This window comes from Chinchilla lanigera, unplaced genomic scaffold, assembly GCF_000276665.1.
Source record: "Chinchilla lanigera isolate Chin_1 unplaced genomic scaffold, ChiLan1.0 scaffold00097, whole genome shotgun sequence".
Taxonomy (NCBI): Eukaryota; Metazoa; Chordata; class Mammalia; order Rodentia; family Chinchillidae; genus Chinchilla; species Chinchilla lanigera.
In genome coordinates this window covers 5683726-5704214 of record NW_004955498.1, presented here as the reverse complement: position 1 = coordinate 5704214, position 20489 = coordinate 5683726, and the positions used below count along the sequence as shown (strand labels likewise).

The window sequence follows — 20489 nt, the reverse complement described above, 5'->3', positions numbered from 1 at the left end:
AGCCTCCCCCACTAAGACGAGGGCAGAGTGGTGGCGCCCAGCCTTGTGTAGGATGCGAATGACAAGTCCTTTCCATTGTGAGCCCTTGGTGCTCTCCTTGGAGAGGGGTTCGTAATACAGGACCCAGCCTCGGCTCGCTGCAGCAGCTGAAGACTCCCTGGGGCTGGCTGAGGACAAGCCGGGTTACCCGGGCAGCTCTAAAGCAAGCCACACGCTGTGCACACATAAAATGAGGAATCAGTTTATTACACAACTACAGGCGGCAAAACAGTGGGCTTAGCGACAGGTTTTACACACTGAGCAGGAAGTGATGGAGCATTTGTCCCCCTTTGCCCTGAAACAGACCAGCGACGCTGGAGTCCACTGCCGGGCAGGGGCAGGGGCAGAGGCAGGGGCAGGGGCAGGGAGCAGGTGGATGTTACTTCCTTCCAATTAGGCCACGGAGCCGCTGGTCCCTGGAAAGCCTGCCTTGTCCACTGGGATCAGAAGGTCACTGCTCCTCCAGATCCTCTGAAAAATGACCTACTTGATTCCAGGGGAAAGGCTACTGCACGTTGCAGGACCTGGATACGAGCTGCAGTGCCAGAGCCCGACATGCCATGGCCACGAGGCTGGCACCGGCCTGGTGCCCCGTGCCCCCCTCGCCGGCAGTCAGACTGCTCCTCCAGGCTTTCTGCTCTCTGCCACCTTCTCCAGTGTCCCAGCCTCAGGAAGCATTTTCCAGGATTCTGCTGGCCGGTGCTCCCTGTGCGTTAGGGGAGCACATGCCATTTCTTGCTTGTGGCTATGCTGGTGGGACAAGCCGCTAAGGTGCTGAAGGGATCCCAGGGCACAAATGGCCATGTTCTATGAGGGTCTTCACTCCTCTGGGGCCAGGTGGGCATGCCACCCACCTGGGTTTCCACACAGAACACGGCTGTCTCCAGGGCAAATTTGTAAAAAAATACTTTTAACAGAGTATGCTGTACAGAACCGGGATTTGACACCGTATATTACAATGCTAAAATATTTGTATAAATACTATACAGGCATGGAGTCACTCACTCCTGGGGAAGGGTTCAGGGATGAGGCCTGAAAACCTGCACCCCCCGTGCTCAGAGGGAAACCCCTGCCGAGCGGGGACAGGGGATGCGTGGCTGTGCTCGGTCTGCACACCAGGTGCTCTCAGATGTAGTCCCGTCCCCGCCGGCTGCAGGCGGGAGACAGCTCAGAGCCGGACTAGGGCGCAGCCCCCTGGAGACGCATCTTCCAACAACACTTTCTGTTGGGATTTTAGCACTTGGGAAAGCTGCCCCATTGACAGACGCTGCTTCTGCAGGTCTGTGGAGCTGCTGTCGCTGACGGGGCAGCACACGGCAGGTAACAGCCTTGGGGCAGTCAGGTTCCTTCCGCCCTCTCTTGCGTGCCCCAACCCCTGGTGTCTCTCTCTGCACACACCTCCCACCGCCAGCCACCTGGTCCTTCTGTGGCGGGTGGCTGATCAGTACCGAGCGCAAACGGTATAGCAGAGGGTTTCCCTGGAGGCCCAGCTCCATTCTGGTCTGGGGTGAAGCCGGTGCAGAGGAAGCGGGGAGGGTGTGTGTCCCAGGCACCTGTGCTCTGGTCCAGCAGCGCCCTCTAGTCCGGCATTTCGATATTTAATTTTGGAGGCGGGAGGACGTACTTCCCAGGGCTCTGGGTGATAACCACCCTGGCCTTCTTGCGAAATATGGGAGCGATTTTAGGAGGTTCTGGAACAGGAGTCTCTTCCGTTTCGTCATTATCCTCGTGGTGGAGGTCATATGAGATGTTGCCGTATTCTCTCAGAAATGGGAAGATCTCAAGCAGAAACTGGCAGAAATCTTTGCGAATACCAAACCACCCTGAAAAACAAGAATACCCCTTTGAGATGCGGTGCTCCCGGCTTCCCCGCTGCCTGTCCTTCAGGAACAAGAACTTGGCCCGGCAGCAGGAGACGCGCTGGCTGCTCGGACCCGAGGACAGAGCAGGGCCGAGCGCACATGCAGGGGCAGTGGAGACCTGCGGCTCTGCAGTGGTGACACTGGGTTCCTGGAATGGCAGTGACTGTGTGCCCTGGGCCCTATGCGGGGCGCGACTGTCGGGCACGGCCTGGGCCACCTGAACCAGAAGCTGTGGCACACTGTTGGCCCAGAGTACTGCTCTCCTTGGCCCTCCAGGGACTCCATGTGGGCTCCAGGGTGAGAACCCCTCCTCCAGTGACTTTCAGAACCCTGGGGTGCCTAGGCCAGGCTCTTTCTCTCATCTCCCAGGCCCAGGAGAAAGTCATGGGGGACACAGAGCATTTTCTCCCCACAGGATTTCTGTCCCCTCTGGAATCTGGGTAGGTTATGCACCAGTAGGCCCAGGGCAGGACACAGCCTGAGCCCATGGGCTCTCCTCGAAGCTCTCTCCTGAGGTTCTGTGTGTGTGTGTGTGTGTGTGTGTGTGTGTGTGTGTGTGTGTGTGTGTGTGTGACAGCAGACTCTCAGCTTTGTGCTGGCTCTTCCGGAGCAACAGAAGCAAGCTTAGGCTGGGCTGAGTCCCGGCACAGCCCTGGCTTCCAGAAGGAACGCTCCTCTGGCTCCCGCACAGCAGAGCTTACAGCCTCATGAGCAGGAGCCCTCCCCACAGCTCATTTCTAAACTGTGTGCCATGGCATGCATGTGGAGATGTAGAGTGATCCAGTCAGGTACAACTGACAAGACCCTGTCGATACTGGGCAGTGAGTGGAGCAAAGAGGAACAAAAGTGCATCAGCCTCGAGGGTTCTGGTGGAAGCCGTGGATTTTTCATCTCCCCTCACTAGCCCTGGAAGGTTATTTGAGCCCAATTTTGTAGTGTCGGGAACAGGAACCCAGCAAGGTGGTGGCCTGCCACTGTGTAGTCCAACCTCTGAGGGTATTGGGCACCAGAGGACAGCTGAGTGAGTGCAGGCCAAGGGAAAGGGAGGGTTACAGTACACCCGCCCTTGGAAGATCCAGCTCCTTCCTTAGCCACAGTTCTAGATTGGGTCCTGGGACCCAACTTTTTAGAGTGTGGACACACACACACACACACACACACACACACACACACAGAAACACACCAGTGTAGGGCTTCTGAGATGCTGAATACATACAGTGGTTTCCACCCTTCTGTCCAAACGTGGTTGCCATCAGCGTGATCAGTGAGAGCCACAGGGGGACAAAGATGGGAATACAAGAGAAAGCATTGTGGCCATCCAGTTTGTGCACCAGCAGAATCTAGGGAAAGAGACACAGTAAGGGTCCTGCGGATGTGACACCTGCAAATGAACTACGTGTGAAGCTGTCTCTGTAGGGAGCCCTTTGCATTAGGTCTCAGAGCAGGGCAAGTCACCATAGGACAGGTCAGGAAAGCTCCCATCCTTGGGGGAGAGAACCAGGTGAGATTTATGTGGAACTCCTCATGCTCATTCTACCATGTCCAGTGTCCATTCTGGAACTCTCTACAGAACTCCAATACAAGACCAGGATGCTGAGGGTCCCTCTTGGAAAACTGATTATCAGTCCATGTAGCCAGCATGGCTGAAGAGCACACTGCTCTTGGCCAGCACCCTGTGCAGTCCCCAGGGTAGAGAAAGGATGTCCTCTGTCCCTGCCCTCCTCTCTCTCCTGCAGGGCTCCCTGTGATGTGCAGCGCCCCCATGCTGCCTGGTAAGAGATTCAGGGTGCTTTCACAGAAGGCTGGGCTGGGGGCTGAACAGGTTTCCTGCAGAGAACTTACCTCAAAAGTCAGCAGCGGCACCACAATGGTCATCCAGCTCAGTGCCATGGTGATGTGAGTCCGTCGCTGCTCCGCAATCACATCCATAGAGCGCAGGAACAAGACGGACCACACGATGTAATAGAGAACCACCAGGCACAGGAAGGACATGAGGATCCACAGGGGGACACACACCACCTGCAGGGACGAGCAGAGAGGAAATATCTTTGAGAGGTCAGCCCAGTCACTGGCTGGCTGGGGCCCTCCAGGAAAGCCTCGCCAACGACAGTCCTGCCGTGCACAGGCCTGCAGGTTCAGCCGGGGTCTGCTGCTGGGACGCACTCAGTCCCCAGCCCTTGTTCCTTCCGAGACAGCCTGGCATCGAAGCCGTGGCTCTGTCTCCTGGGGCCCTCTTCTGCACAATCACTCCCTGTCACAGTCCCTCCCGCTTGCTCATGCAGGCTCTGCCCAGCGCTCCCACTCTCACAGGTGCTGGCACATCTCGAGTGTGTGGCTGCGCTGGCAGAGGGACTTCATCTCACTCGCTCACAAGACCACGGGGTGAGCCCGGGGGCCAATGCCGGGCCAGTCTCCCTGTTTGCTTCTCTCTCTGCTGCCCTGCCCCCTGGCACTCTTTCTCCCTGGTCCCCTTCTCTTTTATGAATGATCATGCAGTACACTGGACTGCTATCGGTGTACAGTTCTGTGAGTGCTAACACATGTACACTGGTATAGCCATAAGCAGCACACAGAAAGGTTGTGTTGCCTTGTAAAAGTCCTTTGTGCTGCCCTTTTACTGTCATACCATCATACCGCCATAAGCCCTGACAGCCACGGATCTGTTCTGTCCATGTCCTTCTGTCCTTACAAGGTTGCCCCGGTGGAATTAGACAGACAGTAGCCTGAGAATAGCTTCTGTCTCTGTAATGTCTCTGCCGTTCATTCATCCGACTGTCCTGTGCCATCACAGGTCGTTCCCTTACAGTGCCTGTGGTGCTCCATCATACTTGATGAGCCGTGTGTTTATCTCGCCACTTACTGAAGTCGGTTTCTAGCTCTTAGGTACCAGAGTCAAGGCGACTACAGTTTGTATCTGGCTTTCTGTGTGGCTCTATATTTTCATATCTAGGTTAGGTACCCAGAAGCAGGACTGCTGTGTTGCATGCTACGTGCACGTTTAAGTGTAAGAAATCACCAAACTGCTCACCCGACTGCCTTCTCCATTCTGCCTTCCTGGCAGTAATGGAGTGTCCCAGTTTCTCTGCATCCTCCTCACTCTTGGAATTGCCATTTGGTTTTTTGCCATCCTGAAACCAGCACAGCAGGACCATACCATAGTTTTATTTGCCTCTCCTTAATGTGTAATAATGTTGAGCATCTTTTCTTGTGCATGTGTAGATCATCTGCGAACTGTCTTTTGCCTATTTTTAAATTAGGTATTTGTTTTCTTATTTTATGTTAAAAATTTGGGCTGGGCATGGTGGCATATGCTTATAGTTCTAGCTCTCTCAGAGGCCGAGGCAAGAGGATCAAGTTCAAGCTCCGTCTCAGCAATTTAGGGAGACTCTGTCTCAAAATAAAATAAGTAAATAAATAAAAAGCACTGGGAAGGTAGCTCAATCCTTGGGTTCAATCCCCAGTTCTACAAAAACAAAAACATAACAAAATAAAACAAAACATCCAATTCTTTGTACGTTTTCAATACAAATCCAAGTTTTGCTAAGTACTTTATAAATAATTTTCTTTTACGTTGTGTCTTTTCTTTCACTTGATTTTAATTTTAGGACATGTGAATTTATGATTTATTTGTTTTATGGGCCATATTATTAGTGTCATTCCTAGGAACTCTTCATTTATTTGTGGGCCCCCCAAATTTTGTCCTGTTTTCTGCTAAGTTGGTTTTTTTTTGTTGTTTTTTTTTTGTTTTTCTCCGGGACTGGGAACCGAACTCACGACCTTGCGCTTACAAGGCAGGTGCTTTTGCCGCTGAGCTAAATCCCCAACCCCCTGTCCTGTTTTCTTCTAAGAGTTCTACAGTTTTGCATTTTGGTCTCTATGTTTCATTTGAGTTGATATATGAACATGACTTTTAATTGTCCTAACTAGCTTGGAATTCTTAATTGTACATCTGGATAAAAAGTCTATGTGTTATCTGTCTGCCTCCTTTTAAAGTGCATCTGTGATGGGATTCATTTATTGGATTCCGTTTCATGGGTGGGATAATAGTCATTTTAGCCTCTTTTGTTGTTTTGCTCATTATGGGAAACAAGCAATTAATTAGAGCACCTCATTCACTGGGGATCTGTACAGGATTGAGGAGAAGAAAAATCACTCTGCTCACTATAGGAAGCATTTGAAATTCCTAATCTTTTTTTTTCCTGATTGTACTTATCATAAAGATTGGTCCTGTCCAGACCTGTTTCTTTTCTTTTTTTCTTTTTGAGACAGCGTCTGGCTATGCAGTTCAGGCTGGCCGTGAGCTCACCTTGTAGCCCAGGCTGGTCTCAAACTTGCAATGATCCTCCTGCCTCAGCCTCCCAAGTGCTGGGATTACAGGCATGTGCAACCATACCTGGCTCAGATCTGTTTCTTCCATGTTACAACAGAAGGAGCTTTGAGCCCATTTCCATTCTCCAGATACAGTATCCTGAAGACGTATGATGGGTGTCTGAACAATATTTCTGATTAAGAATATTTTTTTAAACATTCTGGCCATAAGTGATAAACCTCATCTCTAAGTTTGGAATCTGTGCCCCCTTATTTTCTTCCTTCACCCCAAATGAAAATTTTCATTTTTTAAAGAAGTAAACTCTACTTAATACAGAGAATGTCTTGTGTGCAAAAGTACACATTAAGCAACAAAGAAAACAGAGACAAAAACAATGGCATGAGCACATGTCTCACAAGCAGGATAGCCCTTCTTTCTTTATTCCCAATCCTCTTTTCTATGCATTTACTAGTTGAAAGAATACTGTATTCTCTAATTTGTAGCTTACTGCTTTTCTATACATCCTTCCCCCCTTCCCGCTTTCCATTCACAGCCAATTTTAAGCAAACACCTATTAGCTGAAGCCACAGTTTAGAAACATGACGTATGATCCCTTATCAAGCAAGAGTGTAAATTGGTACAGGTGTTTTGAAAAGCAAATCACCACACAGTATATATATTTTAAAAATCTCAAAAAAGTTCCCAACTTTTAGCTAAATAATATTGTTTCTGGAGTCCTTCCCAAGAGAACAATAGAAAAATCACACAAATACAATAATGCATAAAAATATACTTTGCATATTGAATGGGAGGAAACACTAATGTTTATAGCATATACCTAACAACAGATAATCTACTCTTTTAAAATAGCTATTAGGATTTGAATGTTCTTAAGACAAAGAAATCATAAATGTCCAAGGTAAAGATACTTCAGTTACCCTGCCACGATCCCTACACATTGTAAACCTGTATTGGAATGTCACACTAGAGCCCATAAATATTTACAATTACTATGTGTCAATTAAAAACATTAACTCTTAAATATATAGTGCAACATGTTTTAAAACTGTACATAGCCAGGTGTGGTGGCTTATGCCTATAATCCCAGCACTTGGGAGGCTGAGGCAGGAGGATCACCATGAGACTGAGGGCAGCCTGGGCTACATAAGTAAGTTCAAGGCCAGCATGCACTACACAGTGAGACCCTGTCTCAAAAAAAAAAAAACAAAACTGCAAATAGTGGCAACAACTGAAATATTCAGAAATAAGGGGATGGCTTGATAATTTCAATTAAAGAATACTTTGCATTGACTGCATTTTAAGAGTCATATTCATAGACATTTATACTGACATAGGTAAATACATATGTTAAAATTTTAAAAAGACACAAAATCTTACATGTAATATAATCTCAACTATTTACATAATAAAGGACACTAACCATGTTATCTCCCAGAATGGGAATACAGGGGATTATTGGTCTACTGCATATGCTTAGCTATGTTTTCAAAGTTTCTTAGAATGTACATGAATTACTTTTATAATAAAGGAAAGTTTATTCGAATTACATACAAGCCAGGGCCAGTGGATGATCTTGTCCAGTCTCAAGGCAATGAATATAAACTGAAGAATGTTGACAGAACACAGGATTTCTAACTAAAAATGAAGAAAAAAATCAGTTAAGTAAAGTCAAAGTCGTATTCAACACCACAGTTATTTGGTTAATGCATTCAAAGGCGATGCAAAGTGCAACACAGTCCGGCTTTCACTCTATCAGCGTGGAAATGACTGATTTCCAACTCTGGAAGGGGACAGCAGCGCTCTGCTAAGGAGCACCGGGCCCTGGTCTCCCGTCCCGTCCCTCTGCTCGGTGGCTGCCCTGCCTCCTGTGGAGCCGGAAGCCTCAGAGCCGCTGGCCCGGTGATGCTGGCCCTGCTCCGGGGTTCTGCGAAGACAGGCAAGTGGCAGTGGGCGCCTTCTCAGCTTCCTTCCTGCCCAGGCGAAGTCTTTCACTTGTAACCGCTGAATACTTTGCTTCCTTTTCCTCATTCCTAGGACTCGGCTCCGCACCCTCCCCTTCCTTTTTGGCTCCTTAAGGCTCTGCCACATCAAGCCCTCAATTTGAGATGCTCTATGGCATTGTGAACCCCACCTGCACCACTGATCTTTCTGAGCAACAAACAAGCCAACTATTTCTCACTAAAAGCAAAATCCTCAAATCCAAATAAGCCCACCCCTCCTGTGACTCGGTGTCTCTCTTCAACTTAGTCCTTTTTCCACTGTCACCTAACTTGGTGAGACACAAGTGGCTATGTGAGCCCCTACTGCCTTATCTCCCAGTCCAACCTTCCCCATGTGACACAGCTTCTACCCGCATGACCACCCCGCCGGAAAACTGCTTTCGTCAGGGTCACCAACGCTACGAGGCCGCAGAACACTTGTGTGCTCGTGGCATCTCTGGGGCATGTGCCGTGGTAGGCCCCCTTCCTGGGCTTCAAGGATCCCACCACACAGTTTTGGTGTCCTCTGAATGCTCTGACAATTCCTTCTGGGGCTCCTTTCCCTGTCCTTAGCTAGTGATACTACTCACAGCCCCGGAATCTGTCTTCTGTCCCCACTAGAGAAATGTCCACGGCAAAACACACCGTTCCACTCCTTCCCTCACTCCACCCCGTCGTGGCCTCCCACATCGCCCAGTGCTCGGTTCTCGCGTCTGCCTCCAGGGCAGCCTCTGCTGCACACCAGCCCAGCTGTGCAGGCACCACCTGGCTTTCCCAGGGGCACCTGAGTGAAGCTTGTGCCCAGGTGAGCCAATTATTCCCTGCCCCCCGCCTTTCCTTCACTAAGGTACCGCAGCAGCCTGATTTCCCAGGCCGTGGACCCGGGAAGTACCCTCCACGCGCTCTCCCCTAGTCTCATATTCAGTCACTGCATCTTGTCCACCCCCCATCCCAACGTCTCGTGACCCCCGCCCACTCTCTGTCCCTGTCACAGCTGCTAGGTCGCCTCTCATTTCTGACCACTGCCAGCTACTTCCGCAGACCCCCAACTAGCTTCGCCGCCTCCAGCCTGATGGCTTCCCGCTCCCAAAGCTCCCAAGATGCTCTTCCTTCTGTGACAGTCCTCGTCCTTGTCTACTGAACAAAACTCTGTGACCCGTCCTACAGCTCCTCCAAGCTTCTCAATCCAGAAGCCATCTAGTGACTCAGTAACTCCTCCACAGATGTCTGGGCCAAACAAATACCTAATAGTTCCACTGATTTAAGTAATTAGGTCTAAACTTAGTATTCCCAGGCTGAGCAAAGTGAAAATATGAATCACCAAGTCAAAAGCAAAATACTATTTCAGCACGGTGTGGTGGTGCATGCCTATAGTCCCAGCCATCTGGGAGGCTGAGGCAAGAGGACTACAAGTTCAAGCCCAACCTGGGGGACTTAGCGGAACCCTGTGTCAAAAGCAGAAATAATAACAAGAAAAAAGAAATAAAAAGAAACAAGGATGTAAGTCAGTGTGAAGGCACTGGGTTCAACCTCCACGACTGCAAAAAAAGAAGTATCATTCTTTGAAAACCATAACTAATTCTTAATGAGCTGCACATGCCAGATTGAACCCAATGTCACAAACTGTGGCATTAGGTAAGGTACTTCCATTCTCATCAGCTGTTTTACACCTGCATTTTCCCACTGTGCTAGCTTCGATCACAGCAACTGCTCAAAACTCAGCTTCATAAAAGATATGGTGTCATCGAAGGGAATGAGGTTTAACCTAATAATACAACTGTAAAGTGTCTTGAGCGAGTAGTTTGAATGGCGCCCCAGCAGATGTCAGATACCAGTGTTTCCTTCCAAGTATCCACTATTTCTGGTGCCCTGTGAGGTCACTTGGGCGCCCAGGGCACCTCAGTGCATATGCTGCGAGTGGCCTCTGTTCAGCCCCAGCCCTATGAGGAAGCTCCCCTCTCCCATGCCCGCAGTCCCCCATACCTCTGCTCCAGTCACAACTGAGCTTCCCTGGAGTCCATGCAGCTGATGGGTTTTTTTGGCTCTATGCCTGGGTACACCTGAAATTCGTCACGTCCTTCTGTCCCAACACACAGCCCACCAGCAGATCCTAGGTCCTCCTTTACAACTCTGTGAGAGCTTACCCCCAGCGACCCCCTTGGTGCTGTACATTCTCTTCCTTTGGTAGCCAAAAGTCTGCAGGGAGCTCAGTTTTCCCACGTGTTGTTTCTTCCCATGCACGGAAAGGCCACGAATGTGTGAAAGACTCACTTTCTGCAACTCCTGCCTGATGCAGTCTGAGCTCTGGTGTATGCTTTTGCTTTCCAAGAAACAACGTTCCACATCCTCCTAGGTTTTGAAAACTTTCTTCGTCTCCCCTGTCTAAAAGCTTTTAGATAACTCTATGGGTACTCCTCAACCTGGCAGTGCTGCTCCTGGGGACCAGAGTGGCTCAGAAACATGCAGGAGCACTTTCAGACAGCAGAGAGGCCTGGAGGACAGCACCACCACGAGTACTTAAGGCACAGGGGTCAGGAGCACAGGTCTTGCAAAGGATGGGACACTTGCTCGCCCATGTTCCCTATCTGGAATGCCAATCACACACCTCCCTCCTCCAGTGAGGAACACTGGAGCGAGTGGGACCTCTTAGAATGTTTCGATTTTTGTTTAATACAAGCTTTTGTCATGATTTTTAAAGCTTGGTTTTACTCCATTTGCTCAGGTAACAGGAACTACACGCAAGGCAATAGAGGCCTAGAGCAGAAAGGTGCATATGACCAGGTGGGATGGTGGCGGTAACCAAGAGGGAGAGCAGACTCGGGGGAAGGTGAAGAGCCTGGAGGTGGAGACGACATGTGAGGCACAGTGAGGCGGGAGTAGGGATTTAGGAGGCAATAGCATGCGAGGGGCCGTGGAAGCAGGCGTTCAGGGAGGTTGCTCCAAGCCAGTAAGAGCAGCGAGGAGGGGTATCCCCAAAATCAGCCTGCTAAGAGCTCACAGCAGCTAGTCAGGAGTAGGGAAGGAGGAACTCAGCCAGCAAGCTGAGGATGGAAGGCGCCAGTGGGTCAGAGGACTGGAAGTGAGGATGATGCCAGTCCTGTCAAGAAATGCTCAGCAGTGTCAAGTGCTCCAGAGCGCTCCATGGTCCAAAAAGATAAAGACTGCAAAGGGCTCGTTGGGCTTGGCCTGGGGCACTCACATTAGGCCTCCAGGGGCCTGAGGGCTGGGAAGATACCAGATACCCAGCAGGAAGGATTAAGGCGGTAGGGGCGGAACAGCCTGTTTTGAGATGTTCTGTGAGTGGGAGGAGAGAGAAGAAAGCACGAGAGCAAAGGCTTGAGAGAAGCTTGCGGCTGCTGCTGTTTGCTTTTCTCTTTCCGAGGAGGCACAGCAAAGTTGCTGCGCCGAGTGGGGTAAATTCTAGAGCAAATGCCAGAGGACAAGTCTGCAAAGAGAAAGGGTGGACAGCAGGCAGGTCTTTCAGAGACCGTACATGTCAGGGCCCCCGTGGGCCCTGTGGCCCCGTGCATGGAGAGCTCATACCAGGCTGCTTGGCACAAGGAGGAGCAGCACAGTGCTGCTCAAGCTCGCTTCCATTACTGTTTCCCAAGAAGCCTTGAAAAACATTTGCTTCCTAACCACACCCCTCATGAAATTTTAATACCACAGATATTTCATAGGTAATACACTACACGCATGTCTGTGCTTTATTCATAAAACGAGGAAGATTTTCCCCAGTCTAACCCTTAAACCAATGCTCACCCCTTGGGGGCCCAGGTGCTATGGCCTCGTTATCACAGTCCGGCTGAAGCTGAGGACCCATGAACCACGGTAGCCAAGTCCTCGAGTCACATGACTTTCTTCAGCCTCTGCTAGTAAGCAGTCAGAGGGAAGTAGAGTAGAAGAGAAGTTGCTGGGCTGCTGTGGGTTGGGAAAGTGAAGGTAGCCAGGGAGAGGAAGTCCCTCTACTATCAGCTGCACCAATACCAAGGCTTGCTAGCCAGGCCAGAGTGGTGCCCTGCCAGGCTAAGCCCTTTCTGGTGCTCTGGGTACTGCTGCCTCTGGGTCCCCCAGGGCCTTGCTCCATCACCATCTCTCTCTGAGTGATGAGAGAATCTATACCTGGGGTGAAGGCTCACCCTCTGGCTCCTATGTTCCCTTCCAATAGTAGTCTTCTTCCACCATTCTTTTGTTTTTTGTGTTGTTATTTTTCAGTGCTGGACACTGAACCCACGGCCTTGCATGGTAGGCAAAGACTCTATCCCCGAGGTACATTCCTGTCCACTTTTATTTATTTATTTTTTGGAAATGGGCTCTTGATGAGTTACTCAGGCTGGCTCCAAGGTCACGATTCCCCTGCCTCAGCCTCTCTACTGGCTGGGATTATAGACATAAGCCACTGTGGCTGGATCCTTCCTAAACTCTCTATTCATCTGGAAGGCTGGTAGCCCAGGGGAAAGCCAGAGTGAAGAAGGAGAAAGGACTATTCCATTATCTTTCTTTCCTTATATACCTCACGATCTAGAGTTAACAATCTCCTCCTAACAAAGGGCAAGACACTGATATTAGAAGAACTGGTTTGAAAATATCCTTAAATATACGTAATCTCACCTCTAGTGACCTGTCATGTCGAAAGCCCCAGACACAAGCTGCGACAGACACCGGGGAAACAAAGAACAGCGGCATGAAGACCAGAAGCCAGAAATGGCTTCCTCTTTCGATCCTGTCACACACCAGAACTTCGAACATCAACAAGAGCAAGTGGATGCCCACAGCAATTAACATGGCCTTGAACTCCACACATGTTTCTCCTTCTGCTCTGAAGAGGGACAGAAAAAGAAGAAAAAGACCCTCAGTTCCGAATCTCCATTAAAAGCAAGCAGTTCACTGTAAATATAAGTAAACAATTTAAGTTGAAGCTTTAATTTGACTTGTAAATTTGACAAAAAGGAAACCTAATCTTTCACAGGCAATCTTCCAAGTATGAAAGACAAGAGATAAACATTATCACCAAGTGAGATTTAATGTTTTAACTGTGTAAGTATACTCTCACTAGTGATAGCCACAGGTATTATTTCCCAGAATACACATATAAACACTTTTGCTCATAACTTTAATTCAGTAAGAGGTACTTCCCAGATTATTTACACTGCTTCTATTGTTAAAAACTGACAAATACTTCTTAAAATGAAAAAATACTTTTTACATCTTATGAGCCTTATCTCTCACTTATTTCAGCTAATAATGGTGCACACCTATAATCCCAGTACTCTAGGAGAATGAGGCAAGAAGATTAAAAGTTCTATCAAGCCTGGTAATTTAGCAAGACCCTATCTCAAAAATTAAAAGTAGAATAAAAGGGCTGGGGATGTAGTGCAGTGTAAAGGCCCTGGCTTCAATCTCCTCTACCAAAATATAAAATATATTTCATAAAATACTACATAAATAACTCTAACTTTATGAACAAATATAGGTTAGGTTCAACAAGATATGGTAACTATTTGTTAGCTTATATTTTATTTTATAATGCAGATAAAATTATGAGTATCTTTTTATTTTCCTGCCTATTCCATTATGATGAATTAAAACCTGCAGATGAACCACAAAGAGTAAAAGAATTAACACCATTCTCAGAATCATTTTAACTAGCTATTTAAGTATCATGCATGAACTTAATAGATTACTACTGAAAATTTATAAGGTCACAAATCAGGACAATATTTTATAATTTGAAAATTCTACAATGTTCATTCAAAATATTGTCCAGATGACATTTCTAATATATATGTCGTATTGGCAATCAATCATCTGTGGTTTGAACAGAGAAAATGAAGTTAGAGGTTATTCCCTAAGTTCCATCGCTTAATGTTTACTCTAGAAGGAGCACATTTGTACATTCTCAACACTGTAATACATACACACACTTCTTTCTCTGCTTGAAAAATCTTAAGCACACAGAGATAGTGTTTAAATAACTTCTAAATATCAAATAGTAGAAACTAAATTGTCAGGTAACTTTTCATTCTTTGAGGCACACACACTAGATACCTGACAATATAAAGGAAAAAATGTGCAGTCACAATGGTAATCAATCTTTCAAAAAAAAATTTAAGAACTTTAAAATAGCTACTTTTGAATGGCCCTCATCTGCCAAGACTCTCCGTGTAGCTATCTAAAAATTCCTAGGTACACATGTGATACAGTCTTCAAATTATCTAAATCTTGTTTTCTTTTTAAAGAATTTTTAAAGAATTGCAGTGACCCAACTTCTACAGTCTTCCCACATGAGGATCTGCATTACCTCCCTTTGGTCTCCCCACTTGCTTAAAATGCTTCACTCCACACTTTTTGGTGAAGGTTTAGAATAGCCCCCTATTCTCCAGCACCCCCTGTCTTTCCTTGATGCAGTTCCAGTATGGCTTAGCTACTTTTCATGGTGCTTAGACAAAATACCCCACACCTAAGGTTAAAGGAAGGAAGGTTTATTTGGCTCACAGTTTGTAGAGGTTTCAGTCCATAGTTGGTGGCTCCAAGGCAAGGTGACATGACAGAGGGGCATTGCAGAGGAGAAACAGTTCAAAGTGTGGCAGGCAGAAGGCAGCAAGCAGCGAGCTTCCATTTCCCTTTTATCCCAGGGAGGCTACAAACCTTCTGGGTGGTGCTACCTACACCCAGGGTAGGGCATCTGTTTTCAGTAAATCCATTCAGCCACACCCAGAACTATGCTAATTCCAATCAATGGACTGATTTAGTACTACACACCTTTAATGTCAGTATAATACATCCTAGATCCAGCCACCTCTGAAAAGCTCCACCTATGAGCATATGAGGCTTTGGGGGGACATCTAGACACAAGGCATAACATAGTCTCTGTGAGAAAGGAAAAACTCACACAGAGGTTAGCAATGCCAGGCTGCACACACCCTTCCTCCATCTTTCCCACTCAGCATCTGGCTCTCAGCTTTCTCCACTGTGAAGCCCATCTGAGGGACTCGTGGTGTTCTGGCCAAGTTACTTCCCTGACATTAGAACAGTCCTAAAGCCCCAGGACTAGGAGATTAGAACGACTGGGGCCTCATTACAAAAGCAAACTAGAGAAAGTCAGATATGTGATAATCAAGGCTTGAATCCCTCCCAAGCACATGCAGTTTCGTGCCTTGTAGCCTAGTATGACATAATAGTTCTATATTTTGGGTATGCCTGGGATTATATAGGGATTTGTGGGCTTGCTAGGTACTTAAGCACCCAAATCACACTGCTTTTGCAGGAAAACACGAATCAAATACCTTCCTTTTAAAAACATTGATGACATCTCAGTTTGTCTATACTACAGTTCTATAAAAGCCCAAATAGTTCTTACACAACCTCATTTCAAAAAGAAATGGTCCTTATTTCATCATGAGTGACAAAAACCAGATATCACTCTCAGGACAGAGCAGGTTTTATAAAGCAGTATTACCGATATTGAGGATTTCGCGCCCAGACTCCAGTTCCAACGGAGGCACCGACAATGACCATTAACTTCCACAGCCATATGGGAGCAAAGACAGCCCAGTAATTCCACTGAATGATGCCATCCAGACGAAGGGCCAGCAGCACAGAGAATAGCAGCAGACAGGCATAGATGAGGAATTTACTAGGAGAAAAGTAAAATGATTAAGGAAGATTTACTTTTACCAGCAGGTAATTCTGAAATGGGGAAGAACAACAGCAATATTTTTCAGCACATAAAGAGCCACTAATTCACCAACTGCTTCTTAAAAAGTTCTACACAGTAGAAACTGTGTTGGAAATAAGAGAACCATAAGGGAAATAAAACAAGTCCCCTGCTTTCAAGGGCTTCCTGAGGAGGGAGTCTACAGAGAAGCGGACAATCACAATCCAGCAGGTCCTTGGCTGAACTGGTGCTTTGGGGAGGGTGTGGTGGGAGCCAGAAAGAGGAAATATGGGTTCTGTTTGAGCAATGGAAGCGGAGAGGTGGTAACAATGGAGATGGCTTTAGAGGATATTTGTCTGGAAGACAGGAAGGTAAATGAGATGAGATGAGGAAGCATTCAAGGCAGAAGGAGCTAGCTATACCAAGATGTGGAGAGCAGAAAAGGTTAACATGTTCAGGATAGGGTCATGTTATGTCACTAACTGATGATTTGATTCTATTTGTAAAGTGGCAGCCATCTTCCCTATTCATATGGTATGCACATTTTTGTACATGTACCATACTTTCCAGGGCTGAATAAGTATGTATATGTGCACACACTCACATCTCACATAAAAAGAAAAGTTCTGTAGAGGCTGTCCTAGAAATATTCTTTAGCAATTATACTGCTGAGGACTTCTGCCTCCAGCTTTGATATAATAATCAGACTAGAATTCAACTTCCCACCTTACAAAAGGAACTAGACAAACCCAGGTACAGCAGCATACTCCTGTAATCTCAGCTACTTGGGAGGCTGAGGCAGGAAGACCATAAATTCCAGGACAGTCTTGGCAACTTAGCAAGACCCTGTAAACAGTAGAAAGCCAATGTGGTAGTGTATGTGTAAAATCGCAGCACTCTGGAGGCTGAGGCAGGAGGATCACTGCGAGTTTGAGGTTAGCCTAGGCAACACAATGAGTTCAAGGCCAGACTGAACTACATAGCAAGACTCTAACTTTAAAAAAAGGATATTAGTACTCTCTCAATAACTGATATTAAACATAAAAAATAACTAAAGATATAAAAGATTATAACAACACTATCAACCAGCTTAACCCAAGTGATAGTGAGGAAGAGTTCCTCTGAACAACAGAATACAAATTTTTCTCAAGAGCATGTGGAAAATTCACCAAGGAAGACTGAATTTGGGGCCATAAAATAAGGCTAACCAAATTTAAAAAGCACTGAAATCATAAAAAGAAAATCTCTAAGCACAATGAAATTAAACTAGTGATCAACACAGACATAACAAAATTTCTCAAAATACTTTAAATTAAACATCACACTTCCAAGTAACTCATAGGCAAAAGAAAAAGCCACGAAGAAAATTAGAAAGTATTTTGGACTGAATAAAAGTGAAAACATAATGAAAATTGTGAGATGCTGCTAAAGCAGTACTACAGAGAAGGTCTAACATCAAATACTTATATTAGAAAAAAAGCTCTCTAAATTAGTACAACCACTATAGAAATCAGTGAGGAGGCTCCTCAAAAATATTATGTACATAAAATGTCCAAAACTACCAAAATGTCCATAAAATATTAATAAAGGGAAAGAAATTGCTCAAAAGAAGAAACAACTGGAATGAGGGAAAGGAGAAAAAGAAAGAAGGGAAAAATATCTATGTATACAGAAGGATAGCTGGGATAACTGTACAGCTGATGTCTAATGGTTTATTGAAAGGGACAGTTAATGCTTTTGTTTTTTTTTTTTTTTTTTACCAATTTTGCATGCTTATATCTGGTAATCTGAACAACTAATGTGAAGACAACAATATGCAATATAACAACCAATGTCAAATTCCTATCATCTTTTTGTTTTTTGTTTTTCTTTCCAGTACCGGGAATTGAACTCACGACATTTAGCTTGCCAGGCAGGCGCTGTGCCACTGAGTTAAATCCCCAGCCCCCCTATCATCTTGTTTGGTGAAATTCTGTATTGTTATAATTTCTTTGTTTTTATTTTTTATTTTGTTCAGTGGTTTAATCAATCTTGCATTCTTACATCTGGTAATCTGACCAACTTCACTGAAGATAGAAATATGTAATATAACAACTGTTAATCCCTAAAAAAGAAAAAAACCCAAAAACTAAAATAGAACTACCATATTATCCAGCAGCTCTACTGTGTGGTGGATATCCAAAGGAAATGAAACCAGTATGTGGAAGAGATACCTGTGCTCCCAAGTTTACTGCAGCATTATTAACAATAGCTAAAATAAGCAATCAAACTAACTGTCCATCAAAGGATGAATGGATAAAGAAAATGTGGTCATATACCTACTGGAATACTATTCAGTCATAAAAAATGAAATCATGTCGTTTGTGGTAACATAGATGGAACCGGACATCATTATGTTATGTGAAATCAACCAGATGCAGAAAGATAACTGCCATTTGACCTCACTTGTATGTGGAATCTAAAATGTTGATCTCACAGAATTTGGGAGTACAGTGGTGGTTAATGAAGCTGGGGAGAGTAGGGGGAGGGAGGCATGGAGAAAGGCTGGCCCATGGGTACTATATCACAGATAGGAACAAGAAGCTCTGGTGTGCTATTGCAGAGCAGAGTGACTGTAGATAAGGATATTGCATTGTATAGTTCAAAAAGCTGGAAGAAAGGATTTTGGAAGCTTTACACATAAAGAAATGATAAATGAGAAGGATCAGAAGGTAGATATGTTTAACCCAAATTAAACATTTAGATTTTGTGTGTGTGTATATATATATATATATATATATATATATATATACCACATGATATTACTTTTATTATGTGCAATCTTTGCTTTAATATATGAATTATAAACTTGACTTAAATAAAACATTAATTAAAAAAAAATAAAAGAAGTTTTCAAGTCAATGATCAAAGACACTAGGAAAATCTGATTAAAAATGCCCCCAAAATGTGAACAGACATACCAACATATAAAATATACAAAAGGCAAATCATCACATGAAACGATGATCACTATTTTCAGTCATTAAAAGTGCAAACTATAACCACAATGAGATTAAATTAGTCTCTAGAATAGCTAAAATTAAAATGATTGACAGGTGCTGGCAAGGTTGTGGAGCAACTGGAATTCTCATATGTGCTGGTGGGAACACAAAACAGTAGAGACACATACAAAACATTTCAGCAGGTCCTTATAAAGTTTAGTACATACTTATATTATGACCCACCCATCCCATGCCTAGGTGTTTACCCAAGTAAAAGAAAAAAAAAAAAAAACCAGAGGCTCATATTCAAATGTTCATAGAAGCTACTGAAAACTACCAAAATGTCCATAAACTGGTGAAATGCTAACCAATTGTGCTCCACATGTTTAATGGAATACTAATCAGCAATATAAAGGAACAAATCATGGATACCTACAATATGGATGAAACTCAAATGCAGTACGCTAAGTAAAATAGGTGAGACTGAAACCACAACACATGTACAACTCCACTTATTTCATACTCTGAAAAAGGCAAAACTATTAGACAATGAAAAGAGATCACTGCAGTTACTAGCTTTTTTTTAGTGTGTGTGTGAGGGGAAGGCTGACTACAGGGGGGCTTGAGGGAATTTCTGCGGTGACAGGACTGTTCTATATCTGTATAGGTGGCAGTTACTCAAGTGTATGAGCTATCAAGACTCAGAGGACTGTACACTAAAATGACTAAATTTTACTACATGTAAAACATACTTCAATAAATGTGACACCAATACACACTAGCACCATCATCACCAGCTAATATTAATCAAGTGTTTCCGGGATGACAGGTAATTGGTGTTCTTTGTGCGTTACCTCACTTAAGGCTCACAACAACCTTCTGAAGTAGGTACTTTGAATATTCCCATTTTACAGCTGAGGAACAAGTTGTTTAAAATTTGCCCAAGAGTTCTTAAGATATGAGATTCAAACTAAGATTTATTTGACTACGAAGTGTTTTTTAGGTGAGCACTAGATTATACTGACTTCACACTGATATTTAAAGGAGCATCTGTATAAATGTACACTGAGCAGTTCAGTCTCCTCTACTGGGCAGGATTAAGAACAACTTTTACATGCTTTTGTTTGGGATCTGTGAGTTTTCTGCATGGTGCACATACTAGCTTTGTACTGTGAAAAAATGTCATAAGAAATTCCAGTTGAGAAAAAGGGGTGTAAGGAGATAGGGCCTACAAAATGAAATTCAGAAGCAAACCTTCAAGAGAGTAATTATAGTGGGAGAACTGCCAGATTTGGAGGGATTACTAACTAGAACATATAGAGCATCTTGATGTTACTCTCATCTGTAAAATTATGGTAATGCACTCGGGAGGCTGAGGCAGGAGGATCATTGTGAGTTCGAGACTACCCTTTGCTACAGTGAGACCCTGTTTCAAAAAAAAAAAAAAAAAAACAATTGGGTAACAGTTTGTACCTCATAAGATGGTTTTGAATGAAAGACAATGAACATGAAAAATGTTTTCTGTAAAGTGGTAAATCAGTAGTTTTAAAAATTCTTTTTTTTTAGTTTTAAAAATTCTAACCCTTTACAACTCTTAAGATTACTGAGGACTCTAAAGAGCTTTGTTGATATGGATGATAC

General features: G+C 45.0%; 1 protein-coding gene across 2 annotated transcripts in view; it reads right to left on the bottom strand.

Annotated features, from left to right (window-relative positions):
• Nucleotides 1-225: 225 nt before the first annotated feature.
• The window catches only part of Tmem185a (transmembrane protein 185A), a 34593-nt gene continuing 14329 nt past the window's right edge, over nucleotides 226-20489 (bottom strand). The window contains exons 2-7 of one of the 2 annotated variants that reach the window (XM_005406414.2): nucleotides 15670-15846; nucleotides 12822-13029; nucleotides 7783-7866; nucleotides 3744-3920; nucleotides 3118-3241; nucleotides 226-1862 (exon numbers count right to left, since the gene is read on the bottom strand). In XM_005406414.2, the coding sequence (XP_005406471.1) occupies nucleotides 1618-1862; nucleotides 3118-3241; nucleotides 3744-3920; nucleotides 7783-7866; nucleotides 12822-13029; nucleotides 15670-15846 (1015 nt within the window). In that variant the 3' untranslated portion in view covers nucleotides 226-1617. The remainder of the gene's footprint in view (nucleotides 1863-3117; nucleotides 3242-3743; nucleotides 3921-7782; nucleotides 7867-12821; nucleotides 13030-15669; nucleotides 15847-20489) is intronic. The other variant, XM_013505547.1, reaches the window with a different exon arrangement.